The sequence below is a fragment of the Taudactylus pleione genome, unplaced genomic scaffold (assembly GCF_031769625.1).
Source record: "Taudactylus pleione unplaced genomic scaffold, aTauple2 ptg000015l, whole genome shotgun sequence".
Taxonomy (NCBI): domain Eukaryota; kingdom Metazoa; phylum Chordata; class Amphibia; order Anura; family Myobatrachidae; genus Taudactylus; species Taudactylus pleione.
This window is the reverse complement of record NW_028284417.1, coordinates 23,027,772-23,053,302: the sequence shown is the minus strand read 5'-3', so window position 1 is coordinate 23,053,302 and position 25,531 is coordinate 23,027,772. Positions and strand designations below refer to the sequence as shown.

General features: G+C 41.2%; 1 protein-coding gene across 1 annotated transcript in view; it reads left to right on the top strand.

The window, feature by feature from the left end:
* HTR1E (5-hydroxytryptamine receptor 1E) overlaps positions 1-22,269 on the top strand; it is a 240,999-nt gene extending 218,730 nt beyond the window's left edge. The window contains exon 2 of the mRNA XM_088470737.1: positions 20,882-22,269. Within this exon, the coding sequence (XP_088326863.1) occupies positions 21,028-22,131 (1,104 nt within the window). The 5' untranslated portion in view covers positions 20,882-21,027 and the 3' untranslated portion in view covers positions 22,132-22,269. The remainder of the gene's footprint in view (positions 1-20,881) is intronic.
* The last annotated feature ends 3,262 nt before the right edge of the window (positions 22,270-25,531 follow it).

The following is a 25,531-nucleotide window of genomic DNA, read 5'->3' as shown; positions in this document are numbered from 1 at the left end:
AAAATACTAAAACAAAAAAAGCAGAATTAAAAAAACAGTGCTCACTCTTGTCAACAGGCATATGCAATTTACTACTTAAGGTGCATACACACACAATGATTTTTTGAACGATTATCATTAAACGATATCGTTTAACGATAATCGTTTGAAAAAATCATTCACTTTCTGAGTCAAACGATGAACGATTATTGTTCATGCGCGTTCACGTTTGTAGTTTGTAGTTCAGTCAGACTTGTCAACTCAACGATTTTCATTAAGTTAATATGTAAAAATCGTTTGTAGTTCATAAAAATCATTCATTACATTTAAATGAACATAGTAAATGAACAACTTTAGTAAACGATTTTAGTTCATTTTTTCAAGGTAGAAAATCGTTTACTAAAATCGTTCATTAACTCAATCGTTGTGTGTTTATGCAGCTTAAAGCGTAAGTGTGTATGAGTGTTGTGTGCGTGTATCCGGGGTTAGTGTGCCCCCCCCCCAAGTCTCACTGTGGTCCCCCACGGAATGGGCGCTGGGAGAGCTACATCTCCCAGCAGCCTTTGCTCCTCCCACCATCCCCCTCTCCAGTAAGAAGAGCGAGGGAAAGCCACCGGGACCCGTGGAGAATCCCACGCAGGTAAGTGTTTTTTATTTTTATATAATAAATTTACGCGGCGCGTGGTTTTCAATGAAGAAAACCACGCATCCACTATTTTTTTAATTGAATCCCGTGGGTATCGGGAGTGCGCATACCCACAATGCCAGAGTCTACTGCACTGCCAGAGAGGAGGGGGCTCAATCGGAGCTTGCACAAGGGTCCCACAAAGCAACAATTGAATTGCTCTGTTGGACCCCCGTGAGCAAAGACAATTGAATTCCCCCTATAGAGTCTAATGGAAAGAAAATAAAAGTAGAAATAGAAACCATTTTAATATCAGTTACAGAGAGAGAACACAGAAATAAATACACTCTAAATAAAACACAGAGCTTAAAACATACAACATACAAAGAAAAACAGATACTAAAGCAAAAAAGCACTTTTGCTTTAGGACAAAATACTAAACAAGAGAGATAATAAAAGAACACAGAGCAGGGAGAGTGGAAGGAGTAGGGAATATAAATATATATCTTGTGAGCAGCTAATTTTTAGATTTGCTACTTTTCAATAAACCATTGTACAATATTACACTATGGTAACCTGTTGTGACTTGTGAATTATTCGCAGGTTCCATATACTATTGATGCATTATAAAGGGACAATGTGGATTTTTAAATGAGTATTTTGACATGCCTCATTTTATTTGCTTGGTGTACATGCAGTACCAATAACAATGAAATGTACATTATGATTTGACTTTATTACACTACTTGTGCCCTCTTGTTCTCTTTTCACTAGAACTTGTTTGGTGTTCGGTGCAGGTCCAAGCCTAAGACAAGAAGAGGTAGTCGTCTGTTTTTTTTTTTTTATTGAATCAAAAATGCCATAAACAAAGTTGCAAGACATAGGCAAATAAGTCAAACACAAATAAAAGACACATGATGATGAGCAATATACAGTAAACATATCCCAATGCATTTCCATGGACATCCTTTACAAAATATAGGCGTGCATGCAGCCCAAGACTTGTGTAAAATACAGACATATATATATAATGCTTGGATACAAACATAAATGAGATACACAGTTAAAAACAAAAGTAAAAGAATATGGTGTCTGGTACTCACCCATAGGGGAACGTAATGGGAGGATCACGCAGAAGGATTCTAGTTTCGTACCACTGGGTCATGCGCGTACTGTGGTGGATCTGGGATTGCGTTGAGGTTGGCAAAGTTGCTATAAAACTTTCCCATGTATCAAAAAAGGAAGAAGCCTTCTCTTTATCAAACAAGTTTAATTTCTTCCTATATAGTTGAAAATTAATAGGAGTTGGGGGTATCCACTCTTGAAAAATAGTATTTTTTGCCGCAGCACTTATAGCAAGCAATAATTTCCTACTGCCAAGGGGTAAGTCTCTGCCCCCTCGGAAAAATGCCCAGAACAGCTCACTCAGGAGTAAAAGGTACATAGTTGACCAGGTGGGTCAGCCTCCAGCCTCACCTGCCTCCAGAAGCCCTGGACCACTGGACTCTCCCAAAGACAGTTATAAAGGTTGGCCTCCTCTCTGTCACATCTAGGATGAGTATGAGCACCTGATAAACCCATTCTATAATACTCATCTAATTTTAAATATAACTTCTGGAGAATACAGTATATGAACTGTGTTGGGGTTCAGTTTTGAGATAATTATCAAGCTGTACTTAGCTGGCAGCCCGGCACCAAATCCACACCTGCTGGCTGCTGATGGCACACAGGGGAGGTGAGAGGCTGCTAGAGGGACAAGGGGAGGTGAGTTGCTGGGGGAGCATAATGTGTAAGGGGCATAATGTTATAAGAGACATTACTGTGTGGCATAATGTGTAAGGGGCACTACTATTGTGTGGAATCATGTAATATATAGGGCACTACTACTATGTGGCATAATCTGGAAAGGGCATTACTGTGTGGTATAATGTGTAAGGGGCATTACCATGTAGTGTAAGAGGCATTGCTGTGTGGCATAATGTATAAGGGGCACTACTACTGCATGGCATAATGTGTATAAGGCTTACTACTGTATGGCATAACATGAATGGGCTCTGTATGGGGGCAAATGTTTGTGTTATTTACCTCTGAGGGTGGCCCCTTTTAAGATCTTGTTATGTGGTCTGGTTATGCTCTTGCATGCAAACACAGGGGACTGAGTAATATTTATGGTCACTTTAATGTGAACTTGCATTAGTCATAAAGTTTGACAATTGCTCAGACTGTGAGGTTAAAAGGATAATTTTGTAGCTTTCACACTGGTTTTTGGCAGACTGCCCAGTGGAGCCAGCCCAAGAACCTGTGCAATTTAAGAGTGTCCCCATTTTTAGGAATTGTGTGACAGTGTATGGCCCTGACAAAGTTGAAACCTAGAAAAACACAGTTTGTGCACTAAATCCACGCTCCCTATCTAAACAAGTTCAAACCTAGCCAAATACCTAATCCTGGTCAAACTATACCACCATGCCAAATTTGATGGTGCTAGGTCCAAAACTCTGGCCATGCATAAAGGACAAACAGACAGACAGATACTCTTTCTCGCTTATATATATATATATATATATATATATATATATACATTTTGAAGCTCATTTTCTTATGCCAAACATATGTAAACAAGAAGAGAATATGTGCTAATGCGTCACTAAATGCCAGATTCACTTAAATTAAACCAATAAGTTATACAGTAACATCATGTATCCAAGATGAGTGCGATTCAGTGAAATATGTCAACTCATATATTCCAATCATGTGCCAGTGGAAAAGCAACATCTTTATGTACTTAGCAAAATTAATTTGTGCTAGCTACACAGTGCATAAAGAACTGGAGTCAAATTTAATTGAAACTACACAAAGAGGAGACTTTGTCAGCATTAGAGCCCTGCAAAGACTTTTACTAGAATGTAACTGATGTAGGCTTATGCATATACTGTAGCTTAAAATATAGTTTATGATTTATGTAGGTTTTTCCAAAACTTAAATCATTGTCACAGCAACAAATACCTAAGATTGTATCTGTCTTGAATTACTATTTGCCATAGGTTATATGATCAGAATTGGATGAAACCAACATTATCATTCAAAAATCAGTTTCTATGGTTATGTTTATGTTGGAGCCATAGGACCTGATTCAGAGGTGCATGCTATTGCAACGTTTTGTGGAGTCATTACAGCGATGATATGCAAATGTTAGTTTCAGCCTTCTCCCTTGTCTACTAGCATGCAACGAACTGTGAAAGCCCTGGGACACCCACTTTAAATGCCCATGAATGTACTCCATCAATGGTCCTGAACAGTCAACCCTCAACACACCATCGCGTGCACTATCAACCCTTGCACCAGCCTATGTATCTGCATCTAGGAATGCAGCCACTTGCCCTGAGACAACCCCAAAACTCCTATAACACTCCCTTGAGACAGATTTTTTTTTGCCTTCATTTCAGGCCACCTCCCAGTCACCACCCAGGAATGCCAATGGTATTGCCTCAATGTTCCTAATGCCAGCACTCCTGTATGTAACAGCATACACTCATGCATAGTTGGGGCTTCAGTATATTTCAAGCAGTAGCAAATAATCGCTCAGCTGCACAAACACCGGCATAGGATCCGCCACTGAATCAGGCTCATTGTCTATACAATTGACACAGTGGTCTTGAGTCAGGCACAAGTAGGAAAGTGGGCACATCCTGCGATTTCACAGGAATTGCTTTCTTTGACTCATGCACATGCTGATGAAAATTACCAGCAGACTACGCATGAGCCAAAGAAAGCAATCGCCAGTGGATGGGTGCAAATGCAGATACCGTTGACGATGGCTGCAGCTGCTGCCAGAAAAACAGTAAGCCACGGACATTCTCATATGACAGCACTTTGTGTGACTCAATATCAGGCCCAGTGTGCACTTACTGTTGCTGTAGATACCTGTTCAAACATAGTGAAAAATAGCAAAGCTGAGATGGGTGTTACTAGGCGCAGGTGAGATGCAGGGCCTAGGGGGGAAGTACTGCCCTGTGGCACCTGTATTTGGCATGCAGGGTATCTAGAATGGCATCATGCAACCTACAAAGCCACCTCCTGGAGCATACTTAGGACACATTGGGTGCTCAGCTTATCCTTGTTCCAGGCAGCAAACTGACGCTGGCTCCTCTGGGCACTAAACTTGTCCCTGGACCCAGCGGCAAGCCACAACAGAGCTGCCGGGCACTCAGTTTCTCCTTGGTCCTGGTAGTCCTGTCCCATTGTTGTTATATCAGGTCTCACATGTTTAGGGGTAGAGGTGGTACAGGGCACATTTTCGTGCTGCTCTGACCCTAAGCTGAGGGTGGAATGTATAATAATCAAAGCTGCAAGTCTTCAAGCTTGTGAAGTACAGAAAACAATTGTAAAGACCTCCATCCTAAACAAGCCATTTAATTTTGTGTAGAGCTCAATTTGTTATGCGAAAAAACAAAGCTTTACGTGCCTGGAATGCAGAGATTTCACAATTCAGCAGATTCCCCAATGACGCCAATGGGTGGCTTCAATGTAACAATCTGAAAGTAGCAGTGCTGCTTGTGTACTTTGAAGTTATGTGATTTGAAAGATCATGGGAATTAACAGGGAATGGGTACTGAGTACTGACAACACTGTTACTCTGAAACAGGGCAACCCGTAGCAGCACAAAGACGGAAGAAGCTAACTCTGAAATTTTACTTAAGAAATATTTCGACTTTTGTATACATTTAAATATATGTCCACTTTTGTATACACTTATATATATATATGTCCACTTTTGTAAATATTTAGATATACATCAAAAGTCCAGCAGGTTTTTTTTTAGCATTAACCTATTTACCCATCTAGATTAAATGGTTACACACTTGTCTAGTATACTAACTGAAACATAACCTGATTTGGACACCGCTGCATTTTATGACACTTAAAATACAGACAGCCCAATGTCTCTTTTAATATCTGTAGTTGCAAAATACATAACTGAGAGTCAGACAAGCAATATATTTTAGAAGAAACATTGTAAAAATGAAGCTGATTCAGAGGATAGATGAAGCATCATAGCAGGCAGTAGTTTGAAATGACTTTTTTATTTTTTCAAATAGCAAAATAATTCAAAAAGCATCTTGTACAGTTCCTTGGTTGTAGTGAAACCACTGCTCCAAAGGCTCTAATGATCTACGTGTAAGAATAACCTGTGAGTAATTTATCATACTAGAGGGTGTGTGGCACCCCACTAGAACTCTGTGGCAATCTGGCCACTCCTGAGACTTTCCCTGTGCTAAAGTGCTTGAGTGAACCTTTGTTTACATGGAGCTGCAAGGGTTAACAGTTCCCCGTTGTTTAGTGACATCAGCAGAGAGAGCCTGGGAGACATTAGGACCCAGAGGACGCAAGTGGCAGTGCATGGAGAGCGGGAGGACAAGTCCAGTGATTGGCTGCTCCCTGGTGGTGAGATGGACGGTGACTAAAGAGCGGGAGGGAGGTGAGGGAGAGAGCTCTGAGGGGGCTGGATCCGGTGCTCTGTGTAGTGAAGTGAGCCTGAGAGAGAAACCGCGTAAACTGCGCTGCAGGGATGAGTGACGTGGAGGGAATCACCACCCTAGTCAGCAGCGCAGTCCAAAATTACAAAAGCGGATCGGACGCTATATCATCCACATCGTCCAGTGTGTACAGACTCTGTCACTGACGATGCGCACTTCCACGCATCATCATGCATGCATGCAGGTCCAACAGGCAACATCATCATCGAGGGCCATACTCCCGACTGCAGCATGGTCCCCACCATCACTATGTCGCTCCCGACATTGGCAAGTGTGTATGAACTTGCCGATGCCGGGACCCCCGCCGGGTCCAGTCGCATGACAGGTCGGCTGGGTACACATCGTTAAATGTGTATCCAGCCTTATTGTGGTTCCCCTATTTGAAGTTTGTACTGCACTGCAGCTCCACCTCTGAAAGCGTCACTGCTAGTTAGTAGGTGTTCCTGCTTCTGACAGTGGTGTTGTGTACTGAGGCGTCCACATTCATCGTGTCTGTGTGTTACGTGCCGATATGAACCCTTACCGACTCAGTTTAAGTACATCTAGACAATAAATACACGTTGTTCAGCTGTGTATTGGTTCATATCGACTTATAACAAACAAACGGTGGGGCTGTGTCAAATTTCATTAAATTGCACCAAGTACTTTAAAAGTTAGAAAAAAAACTTTCAGCCAATAACGAGTGAAACACCCTGTAGTATATTGAACATGGCCAGGGGTGTATCTAGGGGTCCGAGCGCCCCTGGCAAACTAATGGACTGGCGCCCCCCTCCAATGACTGCTTCTACCAAAAACAAAAAATAACACACACTGGGGGTAGTTTAATTCACACATGAATTAATAGGGAGAGTATAATTTTTATTTCTCTTTGTAATATATATATATATATATATATATATATATATATATATATATCTTTTATAGAATTTACTCCATTGCAAACCACTATATATAAATTTATTTATGCATAAAAGCACAGGAAAAGCTTAAAAACATTGAATCAAAAACAAACAAAATGCATTATGGGTAACATAATTTACATATATTCAAATTGGGCTATCTATACTGCATTATGCTTTTTAACAACTGATACCTACACTCCACCTTTAATTTACTGGGATGATAGATCTTTTATATTTTCTAACGTAAGAATGAAGACAGTCCATATGGATCATGTCTTATTCCCAACACAGGGTTAGCCAGAAACCATAAAGATCATAGCCAGTCCCCCAAAATGATGAAAACATAAATTTATTACACTTACACTGGGGGTAGTTCAAGTTCAATTTACATGCCTTTAGAAATAGGGAGACAATATATATATATTTTTATATTTTATATATATATATATATATATATATATTTATTTATTTTTTCAGTTATAACACTTGCTACATGCAACATACTGTTTATTAATTTCTATATATCAACAACACAGGAAAAGAGGGTATCAATAACAAACAAGATGCATTGTGGGCAAGATAATTTGCATATATGCAAATTACCTTGCGAATAGAGCCTTGTGATTGATGTGGTGCTTGCACTCTTTTCCTGCACAGTTGACATATTGGAATTAGTGAGTGGTGATTGGTATGTGTTGGGTATTGTGGGGGAAGAGATATATTAGGGATAAAAATAAAAAAATTTTTACTCTCCCTAAGTTTAAATGTTTCTGATATAAAGGGACATATAAGAAGGCTAATACATAGTAACAGTGAATGGAGAACACTGGTAAGAGCAGAGGAGACAGAAGGAGACCAGGGATCTTTGCTGCAGCTGACTGCAGGACACTGCTAAGAGCAGAGAAGACAGGAGATCATGTGCTAGTGATGTTGGGATGAACCAGCGCCCCTGGCAAGGGCCATCCAGGCCAATAGGAAGATACGCCCCTGAACATGGCAAATGCTGGATCACCTTGGTGAACCAGCTGCTCTGCTCCACTCTGTCCTGATCCCTCCCTACTGTATTTACTTAGCCCCTTCCTGGTACAGAATAGTTCCTTGTCCCACCTCTTGCTGCAGTGGAAGCACGCTCCCCAGCTCCCACTGCATATGTATGTTATAGATGGGACAGACCTTACCAGATTATTATATAGATATTAGTGAGTTCTGCTCTAAACCAAATATTAGGCTATGGGAAAAAATATTAGGTATGCAGTTTTGTCTTTGAAATATTTTCCAAAAATTGTTTCTCTTAAAACTTACAGTAAGTTTAATGTTATTTTAAAATGAAAGGAACTGGCATCGATATTGAGGTAAGTTAGTCATTGTCACTGTATTCTTGTGTTGCTTAAATGCTAATGTTTCCAAATGACTACATAATTATAGTACAAAAAAAGATACTGACAGATGGCAAGTTAAAGACTTAAAGCTTCTACTGTCAAACTGATTTCTTCAATTTGTGCAATAATGCTGTATAACAGGTTTACCTAGCAATGCATAATGTTACAAGTAAACCCTAGACATTTATGTTACATACAAAGTGTTCTTTAAATATAAAACATAAAAAGCCTCCATCGATCTATGCAAAATTAATTTCTACAAGAAATTTATGTGATATATGTTTTTCTTTTGTTTCACAAAACTATGTAGCATCACACTACTTTATTCATTGTTTTTTCCCAGCACAAGTTGTGATGAGAGGGTTATGATCTGTGGAACTGATGTGGTGGCATGAATACAGGAAAGAAATGCCCAAAACATACTGTATGGCTATTTGAAATGAAAGAGACCATACTTATTAGAACCTTTGAATTTATGGGTTGGGTACGTTATGCCGGCGCTCAGGATCCTGGCGGTCAGAATCCAAACGCCGGCATCTGGACATGGTTAGGATACTGACACCTGCCGGTAAGTATCCTAACCCTTTCCCTAACCCTAACCCTCCCTGCAACTTAAACCTAACTTCCCCCCCTAGTGCCTAAACCTTACCCTCCCCCCTGCCTAACCCTAACCCTCCCCCTAGTGGCTAGCGCTAACTCCAGTACTTACCATTGGGATGCCAGCAGTCAGGATGCTGGTGCCGGGATTCTGACTGTTGTTGGGATTTTGGTACTGGTATTCAGAGCACCGACATCTTGACAGACGGCATTTCAACTACATCCCGAGTTTACAGAATGGTTGAAAAAGACTGTACATCTTTGACTCAATTTGTCCAAACAAGAGATAATCGACAGATAAGAGAAAGGTGACGGGGGCTGGATGGTGAAGGAAGAAGGGAAGGAGGATGGGGAGTCCGGACACAACAATAAAATAGTTAGAAGCTCCAATGAGACTAGGGGGTATATTTACTAAAGTGCGGGTTTATATAGTAAAGGTGTTCCCCATAGCAGCCAATCAGATTCTAGCTATTATCTTCTAGAAGGTGCTAGTTAAATGTTAAGTAGAATCTGATTGGTTGCTATTGGCAACATCTCCATTTCTAAAAACTCTCACTTTAGTAAATACACCCCTAAATCTAGACATACAGATGTGTCCTCACTCGTCTTTGCTACAGTCTGCCCCTCTTGGTACATCTGGTTCTGTGAGAATCCGCTAGCGACAGGCATCTTTTTGTGTCTTTTTTGTTGAAAATGTGACTGTGCTGATTAATTTGATATGCAACACTTTAATATCATGTTATGGAGTCTCTGAATCAGCATGCAAAATGCTATGATGCAGCAGGCACAGGTTTTTTCCAAGCCAAGTTCTGTTTACAGACTCAGTTACACACAGATATACAAGTGTAACATATCAAATTAATCAGCACCGACTCCTGGAGTATCCTAGTCACATCACATTGCAACTAGGATGCATTGTCTGAAAAAAAAACACCCAACTCCAGCAGAGTTGCATGGGACCTGATAGCTCAATCACGCCAGGCATATTGCTCTGCATGGCGTATTGAGGCTAGAGGTACGAGGACACATCTTTATTGTGGATGTAGAAGTGGCAAGATTGTTAGATATGAGAGTTAAGGAGAAGTTATGGGTGACGTTAAGGCACAGAGGAGAGAATGTTGTCATCATACTGTATCATCATATAAAGGCAGGAGGGGAGGAGAAGTGGTCCTGGGGAGGAAATACTATGACGTCAGTTTTGATCATATGGGAGCCCATTCAGAATTTCACACATGCATGGAACTAAGGGGCCGATTCAGACCCGGACGCTAAGCCGCGAACGCTCGCTATATGCGATTGTCGTCCATCTGCGCATGTATATGCGTCACAGAACGTGTGCGCAAACCAGTCATTATGATCGGGAATCGTGCACTCGTTGTAAACAGACTTTGAGTGACAGATCGTGCTGTTTGTGGGTGGTGCTGCGAACACAGGCGTGTCTGGGCGTCAAAACTGAGTTTTATGGGTGTGCATACTTAGCATGGAAGCGTCATTGTACACGTCACTTGGTTGTATTTCAGCCTACAGTGATCGCAGTGCTTGCGGTGGGGTAGGGTCTACCTCAAGGGCTGCGAGCAGCCCTGATGGTTCTCGATGGTTCTGATTAATCATACACTTCCTGGAGGTGATGTGTGCTAAGAAAGAAAAGTGGGCGTCTTTAGACAGGCGTGTGCTCACTCTGCCGTCGCTCTCTAAAACATAGAGGGCGTCCTTACACCAGACAGTGCGATCATGGAATTTGCATACCCCACCCCTTTTGACAGCGAGAGAGCGCTGCTTAGCATCCGGGTCTGAATCGCCCCCTAAATGCAGATATTTGCAAACATGCCAATTTGCACTGATCTATGTGACATCACTGCCCCAATCCATATGCTTGTGCAAATAGCCAACTTCATTATCAGCACACACCTGCACCAGCTCTATATTGTACCTGGTGCAAAAGATCCATCTGAAATCAGTCATAGTACACGTCACCTGACTGGATTTTACACTGAAGTCATCACAGTGCTTGTGGTAAGGTATGGTAGGCCACAAGCACTGCGTTTACTTCCGATGTTCCCCGATGGTACCGATGGTTGCCTACACTCCCGGGAGATGACGTGCATTAGTGGACGCCTTCAGACAGTCTGGTGGACGTCTGCATACACTATACGATCACACGCCAAGACATAGTGCCTCTGCTGAATTTGCATACACTGTGTGTGAGCGTACGCATCTAGCGAGCGGGTCTGAATCGAGCACTCTCTGAACACACACCTCAGTATAGCCCACAATTCTATCTACAGATCGACTTGTCCTCATTCAACCTAGCCTACGTGCAAATGCTCCATTTCTAATTTTCTACCTAATTCAGCCACAAGAGAAGTTGCTGTGGCTTTGACTGATAGTTTTAAAATGGCAATAGGAAGAAATGCTAAACTAGCCTGCTTTAGCATTAAGGACCTCATTCAGAGTTGGTCGTAAGTGGCCGCTCGGTCATACGCATCCGATGTTTCCAAACCAGGCATGCGTACGGTTAGTTGTGCGCATGTGCGTACAAAGACCTTGAGATCCAAAATGCTGTCGATCGTTCGGCTTACGAGCAGGAAGTGGCTTCCGAGAGTTGATTGACATGAAAGGCTGTTTGTGGGTGTTGACAGGGGTGTGGTCTAAAAACGCAGGCGTTCCTCACCGTTTTCAGGGCGTTTTAGGGGCGTATATAAATTTCCTGCTACGACCGACATAGAAGGCCGGAAGTAGTATAACGTCACTCTGCGAGCAGGTTAGAGGCCTGGCTGATCGCACAGCTTGAGGTTGGGTATGTGCTCTCTCAAGCACCAGAGTACAATCGATACTATCAAATGTGACTGATATTATGTTTGATGTTTCTATTTTGTGCCACACAATGCAAGCAGCTAATAATCTTGTAATTGATTCAGTTGCGTTTGCATTACAGAATAATAAGACTAAATGTATTTCATGGGGATGGCTTATTCTATGCGTTTTTTTGTTAATTTTTGATGTCATTTGCACTCAACACAAGCGGCCGCAACCAGCAGAAGAAAATTAACATACAGCGACTGGCAACGATTGACTCGATGGCTAGCTGCTATCACTCGTTAGCTAGAGGAGGTGCTTTGTTCATGTATGGGCGTCACTTTGGTTGCGATCGCCCGGACGTGCGATTGTTTTTTTTCCTGATTCTCGATCGTTAGGCGTACAACAAAGCGGCCGCTTACTATCGACTCTGAATGAGGTCCTAATGATCAGTGGCTTTAACGAATCATGGCATAGCATACACTACCCCGATGACTCTTTAGTAAATTGTCTATTTTATGTGTTTAAATATTTTTAATGTCCATACTGCATTTGTTCTCCTGTGGATCTTCTATTAGCCTCTGTAGTCAGTGGCTGGACACATCTCACTTTACAATCATAAACTAAATTAAATCTGTTTGTTATTGAGTTTAATGCAATAAAGTTAGTGTTAATATCAGCCTATAAGATCCACTGCTGATTACATGTTACCAGCCAGATGTAGGGATGGAAGAAGTATGAATATGAGAGCAAGCAAGTAAACAGCCACTGTAAATGCAGTGTGATTGGTCCATTACACACCAGTATATCTGATCTGCAATGTTCACTAGTCTCCAGTGACTTAGGACCTCATTCAGAGTCGGTCGAAGCGGCCGCACGGTCGTACGGGAAAAGGGGCCGGATATGCAAATGATTCCCTCGCAAGTTGCGTCCCTAAGTTCGGATCGGTAGCTGGCCGACCATGGGGAGGAAGCGGCCGGAATTAAAAAAAATATGCCCCCTTCTCGTACGTCATGTCCGGGCATATAAGGATTAATCGAGACCATCAGGAACCATCGGAACTGGTCGTAGAGCTTAAGGTTGACCATACCCTCTCTTAAGCTCTACGATCATGTCAGTGTAAAAACCTCCCATGTCACATGTGCCATGACGCTACTTTGTTAATTATGCACTCCCATAAACCGTATGCACTCCCATAAAACGCCGTTCGCATAATTAGGCACGCCTGCGTTCGGATCTCCACTCCCCCGTTTTCAAGCACCTTCCCCTGTTACCACCCACAAACGCCTCAATCTGTCACTCAAACTACCGACCTGGCTGTGTTCAAGGAGAGAGAAATTTCTGATCGTAGCGGCTAGTTTGCGCACGCGCATTGCGAACTTTATGCATGCGCAGTATAGCGAACATTGGTGGCGTACGACCGTGCGGCCGCTTCGACCGACTCTGAATGAGGTCCTTAGTGCTATACAGTGATGTCCACTAGCCAACAGTTATTTAGGTCTGTACTGTCCACTAGTCATGAATGAATTAGGTCTGTAATGTTTACAAGCCAATAATTAATATCCTGCTAGCTATCATTGAATAGAACCTTTATTCCCAATTCACCATCATTCAATGGAATCTGCATTAATTAAAAGCCACTACATAATGGTGTTAATATTGTCTGCTAAACACCAGAGAAAGTATTAAGGAATGACCAGTGTCCACTAGCCAATAGAGAGTATATGGGGAGATTTATCAGGTGGTGGTGGTGGTGGTTGCGCAATTTGAGCTGCTATACCTTGGGTGACAAAATAACTTGTCCCATCATTGTGTAAAGTAGAGGCAAAAGAAAAATTATGTTCTACAACTTGGCATCAGTAATATAGGACCTGATTCAGTGTTGTACGCAAATCTGATGGTTTGCATATTACGCCGAATGTGAGAGACCTGCTCATGCGCAGGATCTGTGCTGTATCCCTCTGCGACATTACTCACAGTTCCCTGTATACGTCCCAGTGAACGGGGCGTGTTATCCCCGTTTTCTGGGAGTGCTTAGGCCAGGGTCTGTGTTTTCCAATGCAGACTTTCTGGCCTCAGATACAAAGCTGCGAGGGGCAATCTGAGCAACCACAGGGTTACTCAGATTGCCAATGGTCTCTCAGAAGAACCAATGCTGCGTTTTAGGATGCAGCACTCGGATTTGCGATAGTGACAGGAGGCGTTTATTTTTATTTACACCAGACACCTCCTGCTGCATAAGTATATTAGTTGTATGGTATTGTACAGCCGCTTCTATATAACTGATTTTTTTTATATAGGAAAACTACAACACTATCCATTAGCAGTTAGTTCAAAATCTCTATATCCCATAGAATTCTCAATTTCCATTGTTCTTTGGAAGAACATATTTTATTTACAGCATTGCCGCAGCATTATGAATGGAAATGCACTTTTATAGAATCAGAACTAATAGAAAGGTACACCTTGTAAGTAGTTCTTTTTTACATTAATGCTCTCCGTTTCCATTTCAAGGGCTATTTTGTTGAAAAGTATTTTTTTTAAAATATGAAGAGCTGCTTCAATTGATATGACAGACAAAGAGTGCAATATGTGTCTCTTTATTGTGCTTGTATCTTAGTACAAATTGTGATGTGTGTTTATTACATTTTACTATACCATTTACATCAGTACTTCCTACTTTCAATTTGTTTTTTGACGTTTTAACAAATTTTAATTTTGAAAGATTTCTATTCTTTTATACTGATTTGAAGAGAAGCACAAATGTGTAGTTGTAGAAAATAAAGTACAGAATTATTTTAGTTGTCTAAGGCTAGTAAAGGCTGATTTTAAATTACATTTAGAGGGAGATTTACTAAAAAGCATATCACCTTTACGGGGAGATTTACTAAACAGCGTTTTCTTTTTTGCTGTACTTTGGAGAATTTCACAACCAAACAGCAGGGTTAGTTATCTGGCTGTTTGGAGAGTGAAATCTACCAATGTGTGGTGGCTTGCAACCTGCTAAGCTGTGTGCTGTTTGGTTCAAACCACTAGAGGTGTAAGACTGCATGGTAAAACCAGTTACGAAACCCCCACATTCTATAAAATCCTAGCCTACTCAGCAGTGAGGGCCTGATTCAGAGCCGCTAGCTCTGACAGAGCGCTCGCTCTGAATATAGGGCCGGGCTTTTTTTTTTTTGGATCGGCCTCTTGGCCGCTCGCATAGCTGTGGGTGACCACCCACACCTATTGCGAGTGGCCATGATGATGGTCGCGATGGTCAAGACCATCACAACCATCGGGCTTGCGACGAGACCCTTGTGGTAGGGTCTCGTGGCCGCAAACCCAGAGAGATTTCAGCTCTGACAGAGCCGGAATCTCTCCACTGACATCACTCGTGACGGAGCCAGCTCCGTCGTGCGCATGCACTGTGGGCCGCCATCGACCCGGTTGTGAGCATTCAGCGCTTGCGACCGGGTCTGAATCAGGCCCTGAGTCCCTTCCTCTAGGAAGAACCTGATAAAATGATTGGGCCATCACACTTAGGGGTATATTTACTAAAGTGCAGGTTTTTAGAAGTGGATATGTTGCCCGTAGAAACCAATCAGATTATCAACTATCTAGCACCTTCTAGAAGATAGTAGCTAGAATCTGATTGGTTGCTATGGTCAACATCTTCACTTCTAAAAACCCGCACTTTAGTAAATATACCCCATTAGAGTACAGGCCCAATGCTTTGTATCACTGAGCCCCTCCTGGTACATCTGACCATTGAGTAACAGGGTGATACTGTGAAAATATAGTGCAAGTACAGTGGTTAGCATTGCTGCCTCACAGTGCTGGGATTATGGGTTCGATACCAACTATCTGGGGGGAGTTTGTATATTATGTTCTTCTTGTATTTGCGTGAATTCCTGTGGGTGCTCTTGATTCCTCCTACACTCTAAAAACATACTGGTAGGTTAATTGGCTTCTCTAATGGGGTGAGGACTTAACAATAATAAAATAATAGTTTTGATTACATACCCAAATATATTATGAGTACTTGATTTTGAAAAATAATACATTGTAATCTTCAATGGCCCCAATAAACTAAACAAATCCAACAAAAACCACAGGAAACATTAAGATGTTCCTCTAATAACTGCTCCATCCTATAGCATGGAACATATCAGAATGTTTTCTAGTAATCCTACCAATTTTTAGCACTATCATTTCTATTTTGTTCACCTTAGTGACCAGCATTTGGCTTCTGTGCTTTTAAATAAAAACCTGTACTGCTCAAACTGTTAGTAAGCAAAGAGTAAAATAAGTTCTTTCCTACTCATGAATTATCAGATAATATTAAAATATAAAATATTTATTTCAGAAAAAAAAATATTATTAAATTTCAGTTATATTATTGAATCATTTAACAATATTATTATATTTAAGCACAAAGTCAATTTGATGTATGGTTCCAAATACTTTTTTTTACATCAATAAATTTGTATTGAAATACTCAAATACCATCTACAATAAGCAATGAAAAATAAAGCCTGTAGACCCCAGAACCAGAGAATGGAGTGAAAATAAATAAACTATGATAGGGATGCCATTAAGGTATGAAAGGATGGGAGGCTGTGCAGAGTATTTTAACACCTTTTAACACCATCAACTTCAGTAACAAATATATGCCAGCAAAACCACTTCATGAAAGAAGATGAAGAGGTGATGGAGTACAGAACCTCAAATGTTTCCATGTCAAAATGAAACTGTATTTTAGAAATGACCTTAAAGAAGGGGGGGTGGGGGGATTGCCAAATTTGCACCAGAATGGCTCTAACAGCTAACAATATTTGACCCATTATGTAACACTTAGATTTAGGGGCAGAAGTTGGGTACCAGCAGTGTAGCACAGCAAACTCTGGGTCTGGGGTTACATGAACCTTAATAACTTTGGACAACATAAAACACGGCAGACCAGAAAGAAGGTATAACAGGGCAGTCCCAGAATATGTAACGGATAACCCCAGCAGCAATACATTGATGCCAGCAGAACTTCGAACAGATCAGCCACATCTTATGCAACTTAACAGGAGTAAGATACAACCAGTGGTGTAGTTTCACGTGCATTTTGATATGGTGACTGCATTTTGAAATTTGGGAAGGAATTAAGTTGGATACACTCCCATTGTTGTGGGGTAAAAGTGCAATGGAGATCCAGCTCCCAATGGATTTAAGCAATAACCTTATCCAAAACCATCAGTTGTAAATATTGGTACCAAAAAGTGATTTCCCCCTTAGAGGTACTATTGGTCAGATTGTTCAATAGCAGTGCAAGCGGCATATAAGAACATTAGGCATCTTACAAATATTATGCACACAATGGAATATTTGTAATAGTCCAAACAGGGATTACCAAAGGCACTTTGATGTTGGGCAAAGGAGATAGGGCTGTTGGAGGTCAGGGTATAATTAAGTGTTGATATACCCCTTACACTCCAACCCGTTAAGCCTAGGCCAGGGTTCAAGTGGCTGAGTGCTGAAATGGAAAGTTTCCTAATAGATTTTACCCATTCTGATTTTGGCATGATGTATCTAAAACTTGGAGGGCGTCATGGACTACTGTAAAACAGCAGCAAAATAAAGGGTGTGACTTCTTAGTAGTCCATAATATATCTTGATTAGGAATCCTTGATAATACAGCTTTTTCCAAGTCAACACAGGGCTTAACCCGGGAATGGAAGCACCTGTTTTAAAGTTGGGAAAGGATGCATTTTGGTTGGTACAAAGGGAGATCAGGGAAATTAAGGTCCCCAAAATTCCTTGGCAGGATCATCCATCTTAAAACTAGGCAAGGAGACTTGTTCTTCCAGACGTACAACAACATTCATTTTTTAATCATTGTAAAATACAGAGTACGGAAAAGCTAGGGAATAGTATGAAACAGGTACATCAGTTTCAAGAGTAAAGTAATTTTGAAAGCAAAAACATGACCTACTAGCCAAGAAACCACATAATGAATCCAATTTATAATTAGACTAGATAAGTGAGAGACCATTGGCGTTAAATTAGCTTCCAACACTATATTAATTGAGACTGGGATTTGTATACCTAAATAAGCATGGGAGACATTTCTCCAGATATATTTAAACTTCTGTATAAGGGAAGAAAGTAAATGAGTAGGATTATTAATAGATTATGCTTCAGATTCAACTTGAATTTATCTAGGATGGTTTGCTGGACCAGTAAGGAGGTGGGTGGTTGAGTGACAAAAAGCAGAACGTCATTTGGGGGGAGATTCCACGTACAGAATAGTGGGGTGTGTTCAGACAAGGTGATAGGTAAAATTTTAACACATTTAGTAATCTGGAGCACCCCCTTATCTGATAGTATGAGATCAATGAGGGAGTAGGTATTGTGAACACTAGAAAAAAAGTGTAGTCTCTCATCTCGGGAAATGTAATATGCCATACATCACAGAGATCAAATTTGGATAACAGTTTTTTTAAAGCAACCCCCAGAACCAAATCATGGGAGGGCAAAGTGGAACCAGACCGATCCAACCTGGCATCGGGGGCTAGAAGAAAATCACCCTTCATGATAATATTACCTTTCTTAACCTTATGCATTTACTCACAGACCTGACAGGACTTAGGAACATAAACAGAAACTAATGTCACCAATTGGTGACTTAAAGTGCCTACTAAATTAAGATATCTGTCACTTCTATTGTTTACATTATGAGAGAGTGAACGAAGTAGAGGCATGGAACAAATTATCAATTAAAGGGCCCATTTGCTGTGTAACAAATAGGATATATGTGGTCTCAAAAAACAGGAGTAACACTAGAAGAGAAATGTGTGTCTTGGACAGCAACAACATGGTTTATGAGCCTAAAAAAGTTTTCAAGGCAAACCTCCTCTCATTAAGGGAGTTGAGATATTTGAAACCTCATCCAAAGAGTCAGTCTCCATGGGTAAATGAGAGGAATACAAAAAAGTTGGGGAGAAGAAAAAAAAAACAGGCAGACAGAAAAAACAAACTAGCCTAGTATATTGGGCAGTAGCATTTGCAAATTCTTCCTACGGACAACATGTCAAGTAATTAAGCAGATAAATATGGATGACATAGCGTCTCAGCAAAATTACACTTTTGGGAATACACCCATAGGAAGCAGAGCACCGTGACAGATTCTCAGGCTGCTGATACTGCAATTACATTGAAGTTGGTTATCCACTCATCTGGCTGTCGCACTACTGGACTGCATGGTTCAGAAAGTAAACAAGGACCTCGGCAGCAAGACCAAGCACCGCAGTGGATGTTAGCTGTCAAAAATTATGTCATCACTATGACAGATGGCTGCAGGAATGTATTAACATCCCAGGATGAATTGTAATTGGAAGTCTCAGTGTATAGGGGCTGCTACAGGTAAGTCGAATATGTAAAACAAACAGGTAGCAAAGCTCACCCTTCAGGACTGCCTGTTGGATAATTGTGTAGCTGAATCACTGAGTGGCTCCCAGAAGAGCCAGGACTTTAAATGGTAACACTGGACACAAGAACCACCACAGGAGATGGCCAGCACCCTGCCAGGAGGCTAGGGATGAGAGTCTCAATTGCAGGGGCCAAAGATCTGTGCCGCAGGCTGAAACTATAGGATGTGGCTATGACTAGCAAAGACAGCTGGAGTTATAACCTCAACATCCCGGCATAGACACAAAGCTTCTCAAGCTGCCTCCAGGTCTAAGGAATCACAGAGAGCTCCGGTAATCAAGCAGAGATGCAGAGCTACCATAAAATGCATCCATCTCAGATTCTGCCCAAGCCATGCCCTCTCCCACACACCTTTAAGCAAACATTTTCATGTTTCAATACAATAAACTTACAAAAATATAAAATTAAGGTATTATAGTATTTAATTAATAAACTTTTAACATTATATTCCAATCCAAATCTAGTCAAAAATATTTCAGAGACTTAGGATGTTTATTTTATGTATTGAAACTTAATTCATTGCTTAGTTTTGGATTCAGATTTCAACTTAGGTTTATTCATCATTTTTCTTATATCTAATTGATTTGTATTAGATGGAGGGTAGGTTCCTGCACAGATTTATAGTGTGGAAAGGTGTCCAGAAGCACTATTATGTAAATAATGAGAGGTATAACAAGGTTAATCCAACAATTGATTTGGTATGCCTAGTGGTTATATGTAACTGGTGGTGCTTCCCTAGAGTAAAGAAAATGTCATCAGTAATGGGAGTAAATAAACATTTTTATAAATTCAGTATAAAGAAGGCAGGAAAGCTGAATCCATATGAATAAGTTCTCAACTGACAGTTACATCCAAGTTAATTATATTTAATTTCATAACTAACTAAATAACAGTATCACAAAAGTTTATAAGAAATATATTATTAATAATGGAAGACCATTCAAATGTACCATTTAAACAATCCCTAATAAGGTTTGTTAAATATCAGAGTGCATTTAGTTTACATGACAATCCCAATCCATTGTAATTAAAATAATAATGAAATAAAAATGAATTGTATAAAAACAAAACAAATGAATAAATAAATATAAATGCACCTGATACATTTCTATACCTCATGACCATGGAAATATTTTCTTTCCCAACATCGATCTACTGTATTTGCTCAATATTACAAGCTTTTAAAATGGAAAAAGTAATAATATTTTCTAAGCATCAATCAGTTTCACATTTCCCTATAGTCTTCATTACAAATTTGTTATTTTGCTGCTATATCTTTTTATTATCTTTTTTTACTCATCTTCTTTGACTGCTATCTTTCTCCGCCTATACCCCCATCTGTTCTCTTTGCCACAGCAGGAGTAGAAGAAAATGTCACAGTTTTTCAGCATAAGCTGTGGAATACAATTACTCATTAATGTTAAAATATATATATATTATTTTTATTTGTGAGCACCATCCGTAATACATTTTATTAACAGTTTAACTGAAGTTCGGCTTCTTTAATCAAGGATGTGAAAGTCAATATTTTTTGGCACATACAGTATAGATTCATAACTGAAAGTAATAATTTGTGTACTGACAATAATAATTTATTTTATATTCCAGGCCAGCCATGTGTAAGAAGAGAAAAGAAATATTGCTACATTCCTGGCGTCAAGAATCCTGCACATAATGAATGTTTCCATGGGAAGAAGGTCTAACGGGGTCAGGATGAGCACTATCTAACGTCGCAAAATTCTGTTACATTTTCAATGAGAAAAATGAATTTTACAAACTGCACAACAGAAACAATTACAAACAAATCTAAGACGGTAACTGAAAAAATGCTGATTTCCTTAACATTAGCTGTTATAACTATACTGACCACACTGTTAAATTCATCTGTCATTATTGCAATTTGCACAACCAAGAAATTACACCAACCTGCAAACTATTTAATATGCTCTTTGGCAGTTACTGATTTTCTTGTTGCCATTTTAGTTATGCCTTTAAGCATTGCTTACATAGTTATGGACACCTGGACCCTTGGTTATGTGATATGCGAAATATGGCTTAGTATTGACATGACTTGCTGTACTTGTTCAATCCTTCACTTATGTGTGATTGCACTTGATCGATATTGGGCAATTACTGATGCTATTGAATATGCCAGGAAAAGAACCGTTAAGCGGGCTGGAATGATGATCCTAATTGTATGGACTATTTCTATTTTCATTTCCATTCCACCTTTGTTCTGGAGAAATCATCATAACATAAGCAGTCCAAGTAGGTGTATTATCCAACATGACCATGTTATCTATACAATATACTCTACATTTGGAGCATTTTATATCCCCTTGACTTTAATACTTATTTTGTACTATAGAATATACCATGCTGCAAAGAGCCTTTACCAAAAAAGAGGATCAAGCCGACACTTGAGCAACAGGAGCAATGACAGCCAAAATTCTTTTGCCCACTGCAAACTTACACAGACGTTCTGTGTGTCTGAATTCTCCACCTCAGATCCCACCATGGAATTTGAGAAGATCAATACTTGTGTGAGGACCCCACCATATGATAATGACATTGATTTGGCTGGGGATCGTCAACAACAGATCTCTAGCACCAGAGAACGGAAGGCAGCCCGAATATTGGGACTTATTTTAGGTGCTTTTATGATAAGTTGGTTGCCATTTTTCATCAAGGAACTTGCCGTCGGACTCCAGCTCTGCACTGTGTCCCCAGAAGTGGCTGACTTCTTAACATGGTTAGGTTATGTGAATTCGCTAATTAATCCTCTTCTTTACACTAGTTTTAATGATGACTTCAAAATAGCCTTTAAAAAACTAATCAGATGCAAAGAGCACTCATAAAGTATCCATGCACAACATCTGATTGTCTTATAAGCCTTAAAGGTAAAAACATACCACATGATAAGATTGTCTTTTTGAATCATGGGGGTCGGTAACTAAAAACAAACAAACAAACAAACAAACAAAAAAACTCTTTTGGCTTGGTGTTTTCTTTCTGTCCTGTCATGTAATGCAGTCTTCTACCTCTGTTTTTAAATAATGAAAATAAAAAAATAAATTTTATAATGTACAGTGACATTTTCAGTATTAACATAAAGGGATTAATGTTAACAAATATGAAAATGTGATTTAAGAAAACAAACCACAACATTGTATGTTTTCCATTCTATGAGTACATCATGTTTAAGGATATAAATAACTAGTTAGCTTGAGTATAAACAAATTAATTTCACTCTTTTGTGAAGTGTTCATTTACTTAATTTATTCTTATTTATTGATGCATTGCTAATTCAAAGATTAGGATTTTCATGGAATCATTTTGAAGTACTCTAATGTCCTCATGTTGTCTTCAAGACATCCTTAAGTACACAGAGCAAAATATTTAAATGAGATGACTCAGGAAAATATGTTAGCAAATAATCCCAATATCACCCAAAACTTTATAGATTAACAAATTGATCTATCTCTGCAAAGCAATATATTATTAAACAGACATAACTTTCCCTTATGGTGTCGGAAGGTTAGGTACAGAGGGCTTAATTCAGAGGCGGCCATACGGTCTACGACCATACGGCCGCCTTGATGTTTTTCCAGTGCGCATGCGCACGAGGGAGCCGGCTCCTTCGTGCGAATGCGTGAGACCCGCTACGACCGGCAGCGCCGGTCGTTGCGGGTCTCTCTCCAAAGGGGGCGAGCTGTCGATGTTGATTGACAGCTCGCCCCGTTTGGAAGGCGGGCCGGGGGGGTGGCAGCCCAAACAGAGGCGTTCCCATGGGAACACCTGCCATTTTGGGGAGGCCCCACTGACATCACTAGTGATGTCAGTGAAGAGCTTCCGGCTCTGACAGAGCCAGAAGCTCTCCGGGGCTTACGACAAGTGAGACCCTACCCTAGGGTCTCGTTGTAAGCCCCGATGGTCGTGATGGTCTATGACCATCGCGACCATCACCCTAGCGGTCGTTAGAGCTGTGGGTGTCCCTTTGGTGACCCAACGGTCACCAAATCCCTTTGGTGACCCAACGGTCACAATACCGGCAGCGGAATCCCAGTGGTCAAAATCCCAACATATGTTGGTAAGCATTCTAACCCTAACCCACCCTTCACGTAGCCTAACCCTAATCATCCCCCCCCCTACAGCCAAACCCAAACCACCCCTTCCTGCAGCCTACCCCTAACCATCTCCAACCTCAGCCCAGAGCCGGCCTAACCAATTTGGTGCCCTAGGCAAGATTTTGTCTGGTGCCCCCAGCAGAAAATCCCAGGTTCTCCCCTCACAGCACCCCTCTCAGCACAATGCTGTAACTAAAGAGAAAAGGGACAGGTTTTAGGTGAAAGTTCATTATGCCCCCACCTCAGAAAGCATTCTACAGGGCAAATTCTACTCTCACAGCACTCCTCTTCCCTCATTGCACAGCACCCCTCACTCATCACAGCAGCTGTCATTCAGCACAGTAACCCCGACAGCACAGATTACAGCACCTCTCACAGCACAGATCACAGTACAGCACCCATCACCCCTCACCCAGTACAGTACCCCTCTCCAAGAACAGCACAGATTATAGTACAGCAACTCTCGCCGAGCACAGATTACAGCACAGCACCCATCACGCCTCACCCAGTACAGTACCCCTCTCCCAGCACAAATTACAGCACAGCACCCCTCACAGCTCAGATTACAGTACAGCACCCATCACCCCTCACCCAGTACAGTACCCCTCTCCCAGTACAGCACCCCTCACAGCACAGATAATAGTACAGCACTCATCACCCTTCTTCCAGTACAGCACAGCACAGCACAGATTACAGTACAGCACCCATCACCCCTCACCCAGTACAGTACCCCTCTCTCAGTACAGCACCCCCTCACAGCACAGATTATAGTACAGCACCTCTCGCCCAGCATAGATTACAGCACAGCACCCATTGCCCCTCACCCAGTACAGTACCCCTCTCCCAGCACCCATCACCCAGCACAGATTACAGCACAGCACCCCTCGCCCAACACAGCACCCCACACAGAACAGATTACAGTACAGCACCCATCACCCCTCACCCAGTACAGTACCACTCTCCCAGTACAGCACCCCCCACAGCACATATTATAGTACAGCAGCTCTCGCCCAGCACAAATTATAGCATAGCACCCATCACACCTCACCGAGTACAGTACCCCTTTCCCAGCACCTGTCACCCAGCACAAAACAGATCACAGCACAGCACAGGCATAACCCCACAGCCAACCTACTCCACATATGTCTTTATCTCCGCACTCCCATAGCAGTGTCACCAGCCCCCACTCCCCATATGTATCTGTCTCCCATTCCCCCATAGCAGTAACTATTATCAGCTCCCTGAGCCCCTATTCCCCATATGTCTTTGTCTCCCCCTCCCATAGCAGTGTCATCAGCCCCCACTCCCCATATGTGTCTGCCTCCTCCCCTCATCCAGCTCTTAACTTTATGCTGTGTGGTGGGTCTAGCAGCAGCTCCGCGGGTGTTGCCTGGCTTCTCCTCTGCACAGCTAGATCACCTTCTGTCCTCCTCTGCACTCTGCAGCAGCTGCCAGCAAAAGTGAAACTAAACAGTAACACTTCCTGCCTGTGTGAGAAGTGTCCTGCTGCTCCTGCAGCCTCCTGATTGGCCACACCGAGCCAGCTCAAAGAGAAAAAATCTACATCTGGCCCTGGGCTTGGGATGCCCCTAGGCATTCCAGTTGCCCCTAGGTATTTGCCTATAATGCATATGCCTAGGGCCGGCCCTGCCTCAGCCTAACTCTAAACTTAACCACAACCCCAATATTCACCATTGGGATTCTGACGATTGGGATTCCAGAGCCAGCATTGTGATGATGATTCTGGAGCCGTTGGAATGGTCACCATTGGGATCCTGACTACATTTCGTGTTGGCTATGTAATTTTACTGATGGTGACTGAATTACTTTAAGTAATTTGTTGATCTTCAAAATAGTCCAGTATGATGCCTTGTTTGGTATGTACAAATGATTTTACCCCAAAAGCTACAAACTTATATCTGTAGAAACATTTAGGCCAAAAGGCCATTTTATGACATTATATAATAGGAAGATTACAGCTAAAAAAAAATGATAAAATGTGCCCCATATACAAAAATATATATTATACAAAATTTTAAACTATACAAATTCTCCTTAAAATGAAGATTTTTTTGAACTGTACATATAGTTTCTAAATAATGACATTGGGAAAGATAATATTTAGTATTGC